A 16,670-nucleotide genomic window follows, 5' to 3' on the forward strand; every position below is an offset into this window, starting at 1 on the left:
CTATAAAGTGTCTATTCAACTTGCCTCACGTAAACTAATTTAAATGCATCTTTGCGGGGTCTTACGTGAAAATGCAATGCAAGTAAATCATGACTGAGCAAACATGAAAAGATAAGGTGGTAAGAGCAATTTGAAATTTTTTTCAGTTGCCATGTTTTGCAATACTATGCATCATTCAAGTTTAATTACTAATATAATGCTGATATTTTAATATAACTTTAGTAACATTAAAAAATTAAAAATTATTACAATTTATTATTTGGGTAAATAGTATTTTAATAATTATTGTGTATTCGCATATTTGCAATATCATAGTTATGTGGAGATCGATTATTTCAAATTGTCTCATTTTATAAATTGTTAGTTTTCCTCACCTGTTTAAATAAGTTGTACATTCTCTTACAGAATTGCGATTGCAATTAATATACAGTGACGCCCCTATTTTACATTTTTGAAAAGACTTGAGTTAATGAAAAATTAATAAAAATATTAAAAAATTCACTCTAATAAAACAACTTAACTTACGTAACAATCAAAAAGTAAAAGTTGTATTAACACTAAGCCAGCTCGCATATTTTAAACTCGTCTCATCTGCGGCACAGCCATAAATCAAATTTTGTAATAATGTCGCTTGCATGTTGCATATTCTACCGCATACGCGTACATACGTGCATACACATATGTGCTTAGCGACAGCGATGAGCGTAACCTTTCAAAACGTCAAAGTCGTAGTCACGTGAACTTTCTTGCAAGTGGCACCAGCTGCTTTTCTTCAAACTAAAAAACGATTACGTCACATTGACGTATTTGACATGTTGCATACGAGACGAGTTTATATGTGCGAGACGGTTAAGATCGAAATATGCGACCGTAATAATTATTCTAACCAAACCAGAGAATGATGTGTGCCCAGGAAGGCTAAAGGAAAAAACTCAAAGCTCACCGACGAACTGTTTTGTATAAACAGTGTATAAGTATAAATGAGCATATGAATTTGAAACTTATGACTTTAGTGATTACCGTGCATTTATGTGCATTGATACCTAATTGAATATTATGTTAAAATAATAAAAGGAATAAAATGAGACTGCATAAACTACTCGAAAATAGTGAAAAACGTAAATTGAGGGCACGTAAAATCGAGGTCCAACTATAATTTAATATAATATGATACTAAAATAGTAAACAAATGAATACTTATTATGTAATATTCATTAATAAGCTTTTCAGAAAAATTAATGATTCAGATTGGTCTACAATTGTATTTTAAAAATAAATTGGGGATGAATTCTGTGCTTTTGGGGTAGTAAAAGTGCTTATGTCAGTTTAGTTAGAACTGAGATAATCGGTTTTGAAATATATCACAGTTTTCAAAATACTCTTGCATATAAGTTATTTGGTGTACCTATCTTTATTTTATGTATAATTGTCGATTTTGTGTTATATTCAATGTTTGAAAAAATAAGTATTTCTACTTAAAGTTAAAAATAATTTTCTCAGTTTTAGCTATTTATACAAATTAAATTATCTATTTTTTTCCGTACATGTGAAAATATCTATGATATTCAAAAACAGCACAATTCTTTACACACATTGGCATTATATTAATTTGATAAAAATGCGACTTTTACTTTGCAACCACAGAATATATTATTAAGTATAACAGAATGTTTTTTTTCCATACTTAGATCACATTATATACCAATTTATAACAAATATAACAGAAGATACTATGACGAGTATCAAATTTTCTTTTGAATTAAATTTAATAAAATAATATTGATCTTTTACAATTTCAAAATTGAGGCTGTGTGTTTTAAGGTCGGTAGCCATCTACATCTACCATATTCCACAATTTTGAGATTTGAGAGAATCGGAAAAAAAACATGAAGCACACTAAGGACTGCAAATAAAATATTTTTTGCATACATTATTAATTTGTAAACAGTTACATAGCGAAACAACATGTCCTTAACATCATTATAACTAATAAAACATCATGTTTAAAATAAGTCAAATAATGTAAAAAATGTAAAATAATGTAACGATTTTGCAATCAACCTCTGATTTAATATTGGATATGGAAAGTACATTGAAACTAATAGCCTCAACTTGTTGTATCAACTTGTTGTATCAACTAAATGGAAACGTCATTAGCTTTATAAATATATAACATCATACAATATTAAGCTTTAGTAACATGAAAACAACTTGGCATTAAATATATTTTATTATGCTGTTTTAGTAGAATACGGCATCCTTTCAAATATACTTAATATCGTCTGGCGCGAGATAAACGTAGCTCAGAAGACCACCTATAAAGTGCATCTTATGAATTTAAATATATTAGCTGATGTGATTTAGAATATTTTCACACTATAAAATGTATTTTACTTTATATCATATTAATATGTCTTACGATACATTTGATAACAATCTCTCGCGAAAAATCAAAATAAATTGACTGTTATACTGTGTACAATATTATTTTTTTGTAGAAAACTGTTATAATAAATTATCACCGTTATTGACCTGGATTAATCCACTGCATAATGGTCGTTTTTATACTATAAATACAAATCCATGGGTTGCAGATACGAAATCGCGGCTGGTCAAAAAATATATACCTATTCTATTTTTTCATCTGTACTCGATCTAATACATTGACTCAATGAATTAGGCGAATCGAAAACAGCAGCTATTATTCGTAAAAAGTATGTTAATACAACCACTTTGTGAAAAATATAGTAAAACAATACTTAAACATTATAACTTTGATGTTCCCTTATTGTCCATTATTTTATCTTTCAGGATTATGTCCAACATGCACTTTTCTATACCACGCTGTTTTTTAGGTTTCTGAATATTTGTCTTTTACTGAATGTTTATGTTTTGTATGCATACTATTATGTGATTACAAAAGGTAAATACTCTGTTTTGAACACAATTTTTAAATAAATTATTCCAACAAATCCTCATCAATGACAAGAGATTAAAGAGGCGAATAACCACATCTATATATATGTGATAATTGGTGTCTACAAAATGTTAATATATTTGATGAAATTGTTCGCAAACCAAAGGTAATCTGAATTAGTGCTTTGAGTCTCCATAGACGTTGTCTTCAAAAGTGACCTCCCATAATAATATTATATAAGTATTATTAAACAAAATATGTTTTCAGGCATAGTCTCTAATAAACTTTGGTTTTAATTAAACAAAATCAATATTTTCTATAACAAATTCGACAACAATGATGGGCTTGGTAAAAGAGTGGCATTAGTAAAAAATGTTATTTAAAACTCAAATTTCATAGGGCGTAAAAATGTTTACATTCGGAACATTCTTGTAGGTACCTAAATAGATGTAGTCGTCGAATAAAAATGATTTTTGACACTTTTCACATAGTAACAACGTCAAGATTTTATTAAATCTCTAGACCAGCTCTACAATTTCAAATATCGTTAATGAATACACGTTTTTCTAAATATTGCCATATGTACCAATAAATTATAATATTAAAAAAAAATAATATGTTACAATCCCTAAAACACTTATTTATTGAATTAATTTTATTTTATGTTAGTTAAAAAGTTTAAACTGAGATCACTCCAATCTATGAATATATAATATCAACATGTATAGTAGAACAAAAACTTCTCTTCCAAGTGTTAAACTAACCACCCCCCTCCAGTGCAGGTAATTGCCCCCAAATTTATTATTTCATTTTACGCTCCCGTGGTGTACGGATCTATCAATTTACGTAATTTGAACCTTTTTATAATAAAAATATGTGTAAAACGATCAGGATGTTAGAATTATTATTCATAACCTTTTCGTTTATTTTGAAGAAGAAAAGGAGTCGCATCTAAAAGTAGAGCTGATACATTATTTATGCACACATCTAGCACACATTGCTGTCATGACAGGTATGTCACTGAGAAGTCTTCTAGTTGCGACTACAGCGACTTCCTGTTATCGCCGATTTCTTGTTGTTGATTTCTTATTCTCATCTTAAAATTTACCTTATAAGATCCGAGTAGGTATCTATATTATATTCCATTTCATTAAAACAATTATTTAAGTCAAAAAAAAAAAAAAATTAAACGTAAAATAAATTATATCAAATATATTTTCGTAATTATTTCCGGTCTAAGTGAATTACGTACATATTTTACTGCTATGTGAACGATAAAATCGTTTACGTTGGCCAACACAAAAGGAGTATAAACAAGTCAGGCCTAATGAATAAAGGTGAAAGATACATTATAATAAATTAACTAAAAGGGAATGGCATCATCAATTCCTGGATCCTTTTCATTAACAAGCTTCGCAATAAATGCCCAAAAACTACCGTGAAAATTACACAATGATTCTAAATGATATAAAAGGGGTTGATTTGACCAAGTAAACAGAATGGTGTTAATAAGAGAAATGTATGTTTTAAATCTGTCGATTACATTTATGTGGATAGTAGTCATTAGATTACATAATAATGATTGCTATATTCATACTTTATACAATTTTGTATTTAGTTTTTGGGCTGTCATCGTATATTACTTCTTTTCATTCTTTCCTCGACGTTTTGGGCTCATTCCAGAGACATTATTTTTTTTTAAGAACATACTCTGCTCTGTGTCTGAAACATGAGACGAAGGACTATACGGAGCATAGTACGCATAGGTACTATTAAGTATAGGGTCGATAATATTGAATATAGTATGAAAATACAAAATTATAGTATTAATATATAACTATATTTTTTTTTATATCATACACAGTACGCGTACTATAATTATAGTACGGTCGATAACACTGAATATAGTACGACAAAGAAAAATTATAGTATTTATATTTTTTTAGGATTTTTATAATAAATTCATGTTATTCTGTGAATTGTAGAAAGTATTAGTTGTTTCAGTAGAAATGCTTGGGTCCGTTAATCGTATATTTAATAATTATGCGTAGATTCACAAATTAAGCGAAATAAAATCCACCATGCTTAAGCATATCACTATAAGATAATTCTATTCAAAAAATTATAATAATATGTCTGTAGAATAAAGGATTTAAGCTATAGATATACCAACATAAAATTTCAGGTGTTTGAACTTAGAACTAAGTTCATCACAGTATAAACAGTATTGAATATTATGTCGAATGTTGGCATGTGGCACCCTTACTCAGAGGACAACTTACTTATACTGGTGGATCTATAACACAGTTAGTTAGTGTATTTCAAAATGATATCAATAAAATTTCATCTTACATGACCTTTTTTACAAGGGCTAAAGTATAAGAAAATACTCGTAGATACATATCAATAGAGATTATTTTTTCTTCAAAATCTTGAAGCGTAATAATATAAGCAATGATACTGAACCGTGCCTGCTTATAATATAATATTATAATTTTGTATGTAAGATAGTGTCCTTAAGTAATTTAATTCCGAATGGAAATATTGACGCCGGTATTTCGGTATTTTATATTTAATACCGGTCTTTGTTAAAACATACATACCATCAAGAAAATTCTTTCACGGCAAATATTTTTTTTCTTAATCTCGTCCATTTACGCATGCAATGAAAGAATTTTCAAACCAAAATCTAAATCGAGAGCTTTTCCGCTCAAAATAAATATAATATAATACATATTATGGTTTTTTTTTTGTTAATAAGTTTTACTATCACTTTTGTGGGATGATTTACTCAGTTTAGATCTTGCTTTTGATCTATTTATGTACTTCTTTAATATAGAATATCGGTATTTTGGAATTTTAAAACCGGTATTTTAGTATCGATTAATACTGGAACCCCGTTTGCAGAATACCGATATTGCAATCCCTTAGTGTTCTAGTACAAGTCAATGATTAGAATCTATACCTACACTGTAGCAATCTATCTATTCTCTAAAGTTTACAGTAAATAAGTATGTATCTTTGAAAGTATATTATCTACTAAGAAAATGGGAACATAAGACTGTCGTCCTAAAAGTTCAAAGTAAGTTCATACTATATTATAGGAAGTAAGTAACAAACACCTCCTGACACTCATATATCTCACTTGACTCACAAATTTCAAAGGTGCCCTACAGAGCGGTCTCACAGGTCGAGGGTCAGGCTACTTCAAAAGGGACGATCAAAGGTCAAGAAGTTTCATATGGTCGATGTGGTAAAATACGGATTACGCGGCAAGGAAATGAAAACCCTGAGGTTAGTATTTGATTGGAGTAATGCTACGTAAGAAATAATGCGCATAATTAGTAAGCAAATATCACAAACAACATAATGATAATTATAAAAATTGCCTATTTCAAAATAGACAAGAAAATATTACATACATTTTAGAGTAGGTAGCTGGTGTCACCATCATGATAAAACGTCGGTGCGATTTATAAACCGATGATAAAAATTTCAGGTTACATTTTAAAATTTTAAATGTCCCGTCATTTGAACATATTATACAAAAATACAGGTGTCCGATAAGGCAAAGCAACCATATGTTATCTTTTGGAGTAGTCAACGTTTATCATGCTTTTAAATAATAATAGATATTTTATTTTATAAAACCAAGGTATTTTGTATTCATTGAAGATTGGGGGTGATTTAAAATTAAGTATCTGGCTTCCTGCTTTCTAAAATTTGAGTATAGTGTAACTGTGACTTATGTAAAAATTTTTTTCAAGAAGTGATTGTTCATGTAAGATTGTAAAAGTTGTAAATATATAAATAGAAATACAGTGACCACGTGGTGACTTCTATTATCTTTCAAACACACCATTCCCTACAATTGAAATCATTGTGGAAAAATTTAGACCTTCAGCACAGAACAGATATTTTGTGTTCCCTGGTCTGAAGCATTCCCTTTTATTGTCGATCAATTTTTGTGAACCCTGAATAAATATTATAACTGGAGGTATATCTATTTTTAATAAACAATTTTATAACAGCTATATATAATGTAATTATTAAAAAAATATATCTTACATGTTACTATGAAAGCAATAAAGATAATTTAATAAGAAATAAACAAGTTATATCTAAACTGGAAGTTAGTGTATTTCTGCGCTCATGTGAATTCACGAGGGACATTATTGACGTAAGCTCTAAATGTTAATTTACATATAATATTACCACCGTACTTGATTTAACTGATATAATTGGTTAAATCGTACAGAAGCAACATAATTCTACATACATAGTCATCTTATAGATTGCCTGTTGTATTAATAAATATTAATTAATAAATCAATGCGGTCGTTATAGCTAGTGTAATAGTAAATGTAATAAATAATACAATATAATTTATATTTAATTTAATACTGTTATAAGCAATCATAGTAATTATTATTTGTATTAGAAAATTATTAGTTTTCTAAGATTTGACACCTATTATTTGTGCCGACTTTAAGTAGGATTAAATATGTAATATTATCTATCTTCTGGTGATGTTTCAAACTGCGAATGTGGCACTGAGGAAACTACAGAACATGTTATAATGGACTGTTTTTCTTTTCAACTAGCTGCACCATTGATCGTATATTTAAAGCCATCACGGAAGGCAAGGTTGATCATGATCTATGTATATAAGTAATTTAAATCTTAAAATTAGTAATTTAAATTTGGCAAAGTATTATAAACAAATCTTTGAAAAACATACAACGCCCGGTGGCTCTAACTCACGTTTAATAGATTTTGTCAATGTGCTTTACCAATAATAACTTGAGCTACGTGCACCCAACCAAATTACGATGAAATCAACAACTAGTATAATAAATATGTGTTGTATTTTTTTCGACAATTATTTCTAGTCGGTGTTTTAAAATTTGTATGTTCAATAAAAAATTTATTAATAATAAAATTATTCTTGTCTCATTATAAATAATTATTCGTTGAAGAAAATAATAGTTTATTAATCTTAATAATATACTATAGAGCTTGATTTCATTTAGTTTATAGACTGTGCCTATTAAATTTATATAAATTAAAATGGATGGGAATCTTTAAATGAAATTTTCTAATAATATCATACATATTTCAAAAATACAAAATTCATTTTATTATTTTAAATCATCCTATCATCATACTTTACAATATCTCGAAGAATTGATATTTTCAGCTCATAATTTTAGTATGTATCTATGAATCATGATATAGCTATTATCTTATTTAGGTATAAAAAAGTAAATATTCTACAAATTTGTTTTGAATTAAATTTAATATCACGGTTGACAAATTGTTCTCAAAACAAGTAAAGTAAAATACATTATTTTCAATTGGTATTCGAAGTGAAATGAAATGAAACAATAGTCAGGTTGTTTTTACGTAAAATTAAATGATTCAACTCAAAATTTAATAGTTTTCCCTATGACAATAATGCAAGGCATTCATTATTACTTTTCTTAAACTTTGTTAGTTAGAAACATTTCAGAATAAAATAATTTTACTTGATTTAGAAAAAAATATTGTTGTGGTTTAGAAATAAATAATATTTTATCGTACCTATACTATTTCTGCAACTATTCAAAAATGAAAAAAAAACGGTTTTAATGTTTATTGTTTTTTTTTGATAACTAATATAAAATTGTTTTCGTTTTAGATAATAATACCTAATAATAATTATGGGTTTCCATGAAACTAATAAAATCGAAAATTTATTATTGTTTGTTATCTGTTTGTAATATTTAGAGAAGACATTTATATTAATATATTTTGGAATAAATATCTATCTGACGATTAAAAATGTACCGTCTTTGTATATATGTATATAATACCGTGGGTTGCGAGTTCAATCCACGGCTAGTTAAAAATTGCATATTGTTTTTTATCCAAGGTACTTTATCCAAGGGTTGGGAAAATGGGTAATAAGTTTGTATAGTAAATATTATTTCAGTTGACCTGTGCTTTGTTGAAACCCATATGTTTAGTTAAGTATCAAGCTTGGTAGTTTTTTTTCTACTTAAAATTATTGTAAAAAATGTGATATGAAAAGGTGTTCAACTTATTTCGTATAATGGTTTAAATTTTCTTTTGAATTTAATATTAACATGGGTGTCAGTAAAAAAACATGTTTATTTTGTTTATTCGAGCTAAATACATAAAAATAAATACAGGTTCGTGAATTATAGGTACTTTTAAAATATATATTTAATATTATTATTTATATTTAAAATGTCATATAATTATTTAATACTTAGTGAAAATTTAAATATGCACACGTAAATATTGATTTAATTGTACAGAAACGATTTTTTTTTATTTCATATTACGTCTCAAGCATGATAATTTTCAATCCACAATAAAAAACGTTATGTTAGGAGCAAAATGAATTAAAACTACTGAGTAGTAGATGGAAACTGATAAAAATTAAACGTCTACTTTATATATAAAATCCTAACGAACATCTATTTATTTCATTCGATAGTGCGGCGCCCAATTGTCCTGGAATCCAGTTGTTCTATTCCCATGAGCGCATGGCTAATAATCGGGATAGTTTTTTAAAATACCTACGAGTAAAAATATTCAGATGAGAGATAAATGATTAATATATAAAATATATTAACAATCTGACTGAAAAATATCAAACAAATAATAAATATATAAATACAAAGAATTTGGATAGTATTAGTAGCCAATTTATTCCATTTAAAAAGTGTCCCCATAACCTTTTCTACATACCCAATGTGAATAAGAATTTTTTTATATGTACCTGGTAGCAGAGCCTTAACTTTCATTCAGGGTTATAATTAAATTTCAGATTGAAAAGATATAACCCATCTTGAAATATTATGAAAGGGTATACAAAGAGGTGCCTTGCCCAAAAAGGTTCTATAGGGGTTTAAGAATTTAATTTAGCCTATAAAACGAAATAGTTTAGAATAATCAAGCTAAATTTCATCAATGCAATCTATCGATAGATATAATCGACGAATACCTCACCGTGTATATTCACATGGTCATCAGTTTTCATAATATTCTTATTATATTCTCAAAAAATGATAAGGATCATCGTTATAAAAAAATATGTTCATAATCAGAATACATCAATATCAATCGGATAAAAAATATTTTATAGACAATTGGATTACAAGTATTATAAAAATACATTTTTCGTAATATATTTTAGGCATATTTTCTTAGAAGTCGTCATATTGAGTTAGTTAAATGGTATAATGTACGTAGTCAGAAAGAGATTTGTATGCATAACAGTTTCATAAATTGATTCAATTTTTAAGATGCTGAAGTATTAACGTAACTTATATATTATGACTGGAAAGGTGTACTTTCAACAGAACATGTAAGAAAATAACAACGTAATTACCTAGGTTTAAGGCGGAGAGTAAAGTTTTTATCAATACCTGCAATTTAACATCTTTAACTTTTACTTTCATTTTAAATAATTAATATGCATCAAACTCCGTTTCTAAAAGATTGTGTATTAACATATTATAAAATAAGACAAATTATTTTTCTTTTCAGAATATTATTAACACGTATTTATGTAGTTTGATAAATTATAGAAAAGGTGACATAATGATATTTGAAAATTTCATAGTTAAAACGAATTTTTATTTAAATTTTAAAACTGTTAATTTTTATAAATAAAAATATATCTTGTTTTTTATGTCAAAAATACCAAATACTTGCTAACCAAAAGCTTGAATCGATATAAATGAAAAATATTTAAAATTATAAGTATTCATTTATGTTTTACAGAAAAATCAATACTTTTCAGATTGAATGCTATGAAAAAAAAAACTATGAAATTATCAAAAATCGTTTTGTGACATTTTTAAAAGTATTAAAAAAACGCACATATTACATAACTCGTATATTATATTTTCTTAATTGCAATTAAATAAAAAAAGTTTTTAGATAGGTACTATGAATTTAATCGCTGAGGCATTATGATAACATTAATAACCTGAAAGTAATAAAAGATTTTTGAAATTAATGATTTCCATGTAGTCACACTATGTAAAGTCATGTGTATATAGTTATATTACTATAATATTTCAAGATAATAGAATATATTATTATTTCACAATAGAGTATAATATATATTATATTATATAGAAATATCTATGGTATATTCATGTACAAACACCATACGAGAATAATATTAAAATATTTAATATATTCCATTCACAGTAGCTTAGTAATATTCACTATTAATAATAATATTATGACCTTTTACTTAACTCTGTTGCTTTACAAGTTATTGAATAATAAACTGATAATAATAGGATATATTGAAATCAAAACCAAGAATTACACAATATATTATGCTCACGGTTCCCATAACAGTAAACATAATAATATGTAGTTATCAGAGTGGAATAATTTATATTTCAATATGGGTTTAGATAAACAAAAATAGATGTAAACAATACATCTCACATCCCATCTATAATATTCATCCAATTTGTATTATAATATTGTCGTATTTTTTATTATACTTATATTATGGGTTACGCGGTTTTGTTTTTGTTTTGATTTTTATGGTCTTTTAAACTCAATAACGGCATATTATATTATAATATTTTCAAAACAAATCTGGGTTAGTAGAATACTCAATAAATGTCCGCGTTCTATAGAGAATCTATTTGTCATTATTATGTATACTCTCTCCATACTTATAAGATATTTGATAGATGATCTACTGTCAAAATTATTGTTTGCGTAATATTTACCAGATATCAAACAAAGTAAAAAAACATTTAAGTTTAATAGTATTTCGAAGAAAAATGGAATAACTTTGTGTGACAATTTTGAAGTGAACCTTTTTTAAGCTGCAGTAAAGAAAAATAAATATGTAAAGTACTGGTTCTCAACCCGTGATTCGTAAAATCCAGAGGGATTAGAACATGTTTTAGGGCTTTACCAACTAACTACTAAAAAGTAAATTATTTTTTGACTATTATGCCAAAATTGAATACTTTTTCTATATGTACTGTCACTCGGTGTGTCGAAGTTTAAATTACATGCTGTTGATATTCCTTGGATGGTAATTACTATTTACTATGCTGTTTTAGTGGAATACAGCATCCTTTCAAATATACTTAATATCGTCTGGCGCGAGATAAACGTAGCTCAGAAGACCACCTGTAAAGTGCATCTTATGAATTTAAAAATATCAGCTGATGTGATTTAGAATATTTTTACACTATAAAATGTATTTTACATTATATAGTAATAATATGACGTCTTATGGTTACATTTGATAACAATCTCTTGCGGAAAATCAAAATGAATTCACTGTTACTGTGTACAATATTATTTTTTCGTAGAAAACTGTTATAATATTATCACCGTTATTGACCAGGATTAATCCATTGGATAACGGTCGTTTTTATACTATAAATATAAATCCATAGGTTGCAGATACGAAATCGCGGCTGGTCAAAAAATATATGCTAATACTATTTTTTCATCTGTACTCGATCTAATACAATGACTCAATAAATTGGGCAAATGGAAAACAACAGCCATTGAAAAGTCTGTTAATACAACCAGTACTTTGTGAAAAACATGGTAAAAAACATTTATTAAACGTTATAACTTTGATGTTCCCTTATTGTCCAGTTTTGCAGATAGTTTTGTCTTTAAGGATTATCCCCAGCATGCACCTATCTATACCACACTGTGCTATTTATAGGTTTCTGAATATATCTGAATATACCCACGATGGCCGCGCGGCTTAAGCGTTGGCCTATTGCGTCGTGAGTCTCAGGTTCGAATCCTGGATCTGACAAGTACACATATTGTTTTTCAATTTGTGTATGAGTCAGAGTATGGACCTAATAGGTTAAGCAAGTGGCTGACATCCATATCTCGTAAAAACAAAATCTGTCAATACAAACCTCCACTCTGTGGAGGCCCATATGATGCTATTAGGATCGGATATGGTCGAAAGAATAAGAAAAAGAATATATCTTTTACTGAATGTCCATGTTTTGTAAAATTTGTAATATGTATAAGTACATGTATGTAGTACCTGTATAAGGTACATACTGTGTTTTGAATACACAGTAAATAGAAACTAATAAAGTGAAAAGATATGTAATGTTGGTTATTTTAAAAGTAAAAATAAATCCAGTTAAAAAAGGGAAATATATTATAGTTTACAGAATCTTGTAAGGTGAATGTGATGGTTGCAAAGTTATATATAAATACAGACAAATATATCAAAAATGATCCACAAGTAGATTTAAAATATATGATTATCTTTAATGTGTTTTCGTTGCCAAATTAAAATGCCTTTTTATGAAAATGTGCATAGGTATATGTCGTATATTTATTAACTTATAGGTACAACTCGATGATTTAAAAAAAATGTGAACCTGTAGTCTAAAGGAAAGGAATATTAGACTAATTAGAATAATGCTGGCGAGTTGGTAGAGTAAGTTTGATGAATGATGGGAGTAGGTATCACATTCCGTCTCCACACTTTCTGATATGAGTATAGCACAATTAATTCGTAACAACAGGCGGCTCTCGTGGTGCAGTGGGTAAGGCGCTGACCTTCCACCCGAGAGTTCTGGGTTCGATTCCCGGTCATGACAAAAAACATTTTTATGTGTTTTTCTCAAAGCCTGGGTGTTTGTAATTGTTAAAAATTACTAACAACCACCTTGTACGAAAAAGCAAGGACATAGTTATTAATAATTCTAAAAAAAAAAACGTAATAACAGCTGTGGATACAGCACCTTTAAGTCTCCATCACAATTTAAGTTTTAGTATTTAATTAATAAATAGATTCCACAAAAATGAATGTTTTATTTTTCTCCTGGCTGTTCTGTTTTGTTTTGTTATCGTTCTGTTTTGTCATGTTCTGTTTTGTCATGGAACAGACGTGCATATATTCGTATTTTTTTCTGACGTAAAAACCTATTGCATGCTCTCTGTGATTGTTTTATTTTCGTTCCACTCTACAGTCAAATATAATCATTTTTTGCGCCTTATTGCACAAATATATTTCTAAGATAATGCCTCTGGTAAAGAAGACAAAGAATTTACTCCTAACTGCAATAAAAATAAATGAAGCCATTGCTTATTATAATATGTAATTGCCAGATATCGCAGATGGTATCCATAAGGCTCTATAAACGAATCCAGATACAGGACATCGGGTAGAAAAATCGAGTTACACCATGGCTTGCTCTCGGAGCATATAATATAGAAGGTTGCCACTATAGAAACAATATAATATGAGGTCTATATATAATACAAAATAGCGTTTAATTAAGTGTAATTTTAAGGTGTAATTTTCTGTCTGTACTTAATTGATAAAATAGAATAAGTACTATGAAATTGTGTTTTATTTAATTAAACAAATAATTAATCAAATAATACAATGCAGTTCCACCATGAATTATTGACAGGACAAAAGAAATATATATATATAATATATATATATTATAATATATAAATACACCAATGTGACATAAGTAGATGCTTTCTTAAGAATTTTAAAAACAACGTCTCCCTAGACAAACTTCATGGAAGTGGAGTTCATTAATATCGCAAGCAATATGGTTGAACACAGTATTTATTATGCAGATTACTTCTTGGAAGAATAAACTACGAATGGTCTTGATTTCTAGCATAGTCATCAGAATTTATACACGGGTCAATACTATCAATTATTATGACAGAGTTCTCATTTACAATTTAAAATGATGATGATTATGATTAGGTACTATAATAATACCTATTACATTTCATTGAGTAATAATTCTTAAATAAAGTTGCACAAAAGTATAAAATTAAGATGAAAAAATGCAACGTAATTTTATATTTTATATTATTAATTATTAACATGGTCATTATTATAAGATGATCATATTAATTTTACCAACAGATGAAACAATATATTATGAGGAAAATTTATCTAATCTTACCGCGCTGAAGTCTGCTGCCATGAAAGCTTGTTCCGCCCCTATAAAAGCAGTGGCGGGTAACAGGAGTAGCTGATAAGGTTCCTTCGTTTGTCGCAGGGTTGCCATAAGTCTGGACGCCACTGACCCCTTTGGACCGACCCGTTTCCGTGAGTACCTGTAAGGATAATATAATAAGAATTATATCCACATGTAGTAAAAGATGAAGATACTCGTACTATAATGTGGTAACCGCTATATAAGAAGAAAACAAGAAGTAGGTACGATGCACGTGCCTTAAGATTGAAAACATTCAAAGAGGTAGGACTACTGTAATATAGATACAGCAGTGGCGAAGAGTGGCTAAAAATATGCCACTAACATTAGGTAATTAATAAAAACATTATATAATCACGTTGTCATGGCCCCCAGGCCACGATGTTTTATGGCCACCCCAACCTATCGCTAAGGTTAAGGCCGGTGTAATGTTCTGCAATAGGAACTCCAGGGTGCCGTGTATTTTTCGAGATTTTTGGCATTTTTTGAATAAATCTACTTGAATTATCGGCACTCAATTTATAAGGCATTAATCGCAACCCCTTTTGTGATAGATAAGTAACATGCAACCTTCGCTGTATAGGATTTGTTAGTCGGGGCATACACTAAAATAATTATTAAATAAAATTGCTCTCAGACCCTACCGCCACAGCCCCCAGGCTAGAGCCCTGTTAGCCCCCCCCCCTCTTGTGGGGGTCATGCATGTTGTTTATGTTATTACATTATCTCAGTGGCAAAGTGTGGAGGTAGGCTGTTAAGATCAGATATAAATATTGCACACTAAACTTTGTCAGTCAAATGTATTTGTTTTCATTGAGCTAAGACTACATTGTTATGTAGATAGTCTTTGTGAGTTTTTAAAATTCAATTAAACCCTGTATAATATTAGACACAGTAGTTACTAGTAAAAAAATATTCGTTTATCTACAACATGTTATTTATACTTATGCCAACAAACCATACATGATTTTAGATATTTTATAAATAGAAGAATATTTTTATCGATTATGGTATGGTATAAGTATGACTGACAATGTTTAGTGTGCACTATTTATGTCGAATCTTTGCCTACTTCAAACCTTCACCACTGAGATACTGTAGTAACACGAACAACGTGATTGCGTACTGTTTGTATTAATTACTTAACGTTAGCGGCATATTTTTTCTGTGTTGGCAAATCAAAATAAATTGTAGGTAGGTATGTAAATGAGAAAAAATGGAGTCATTCTTGGTTTAGGTATAATGAAATAATTTCTTGACTGATTTGACCCGTATCAAGGCCCCGTTTAAATCTTCTCACAAATATATTTTCGTTACTTAAAACTAACTGTCAATTTTACATAATATAAAATAAATAATGATTGTTGGCTCTATAGCACCAGACGTAATTCGTGGGTCGGGATGTGAAGTCAGGTAAGTCACAAAATGTCATTTTGAGATATAGCAAAAACAAAGTTCAAAAAATTCCCCACATTCCCCTAATTATAGTTATGTTTTTTATGGGTAACAAATCAAAGTACATGTAATTAGCTTTCAATTATATGTCCTAGAAGTATTCTAACTATTTCGTTTCATTAAAACTTAATTGGTTTAAAAAAAAGGGAATTGACTTAACTGGATTTGCACAAAAAATGATTGACTTACCTTACTACGCATAAAGTAATATTGTTATTTTTTCATGTAAATCCGACTAATATTAGCAATAAAACACACGTTTTATACATAAATCTTATTGG

General features: G+C 28.5%; 1 protein-coding gene across 1 annotated transcript in view; it reads right to left on the bottom strand.

Moving 5' to 3' along the window:
- Positions 1–16,670, bottom strand: part of LOC147073788 (UNC93-like protein) — a 234,143-nt gene that overhangs the window by 62,819 nt on the left and 154,654 nt on the right. The window contains exon 7 of the mRNA XM_085944800.1: positions 14,902–15,055. Coding sequence (XP_085800926.1) covers positions 14,902–15,055 — 154 coding nt within the window. The remainder of the gene's footprint in view (positions 1–14,901; positions 15,056–16,670) is intronic.

This window comes from Rhyacophila brunnea, unplaced genomic scaffold (assembly GCF_057557595.1).
Source record: "Rhyacophila brunnea isolate RB1 unplaced genomic scaffold, BYU_Rbru_1.0 scaffold_17, whole genome shotgun sequence".
Taxonomy (NCBI): Eukaryota; Metazoa; Arthropoda; class Insecta; order Trichoptera; family Rhyacophilidae; genus Rhyacophila; species Rhyacophila brunnea.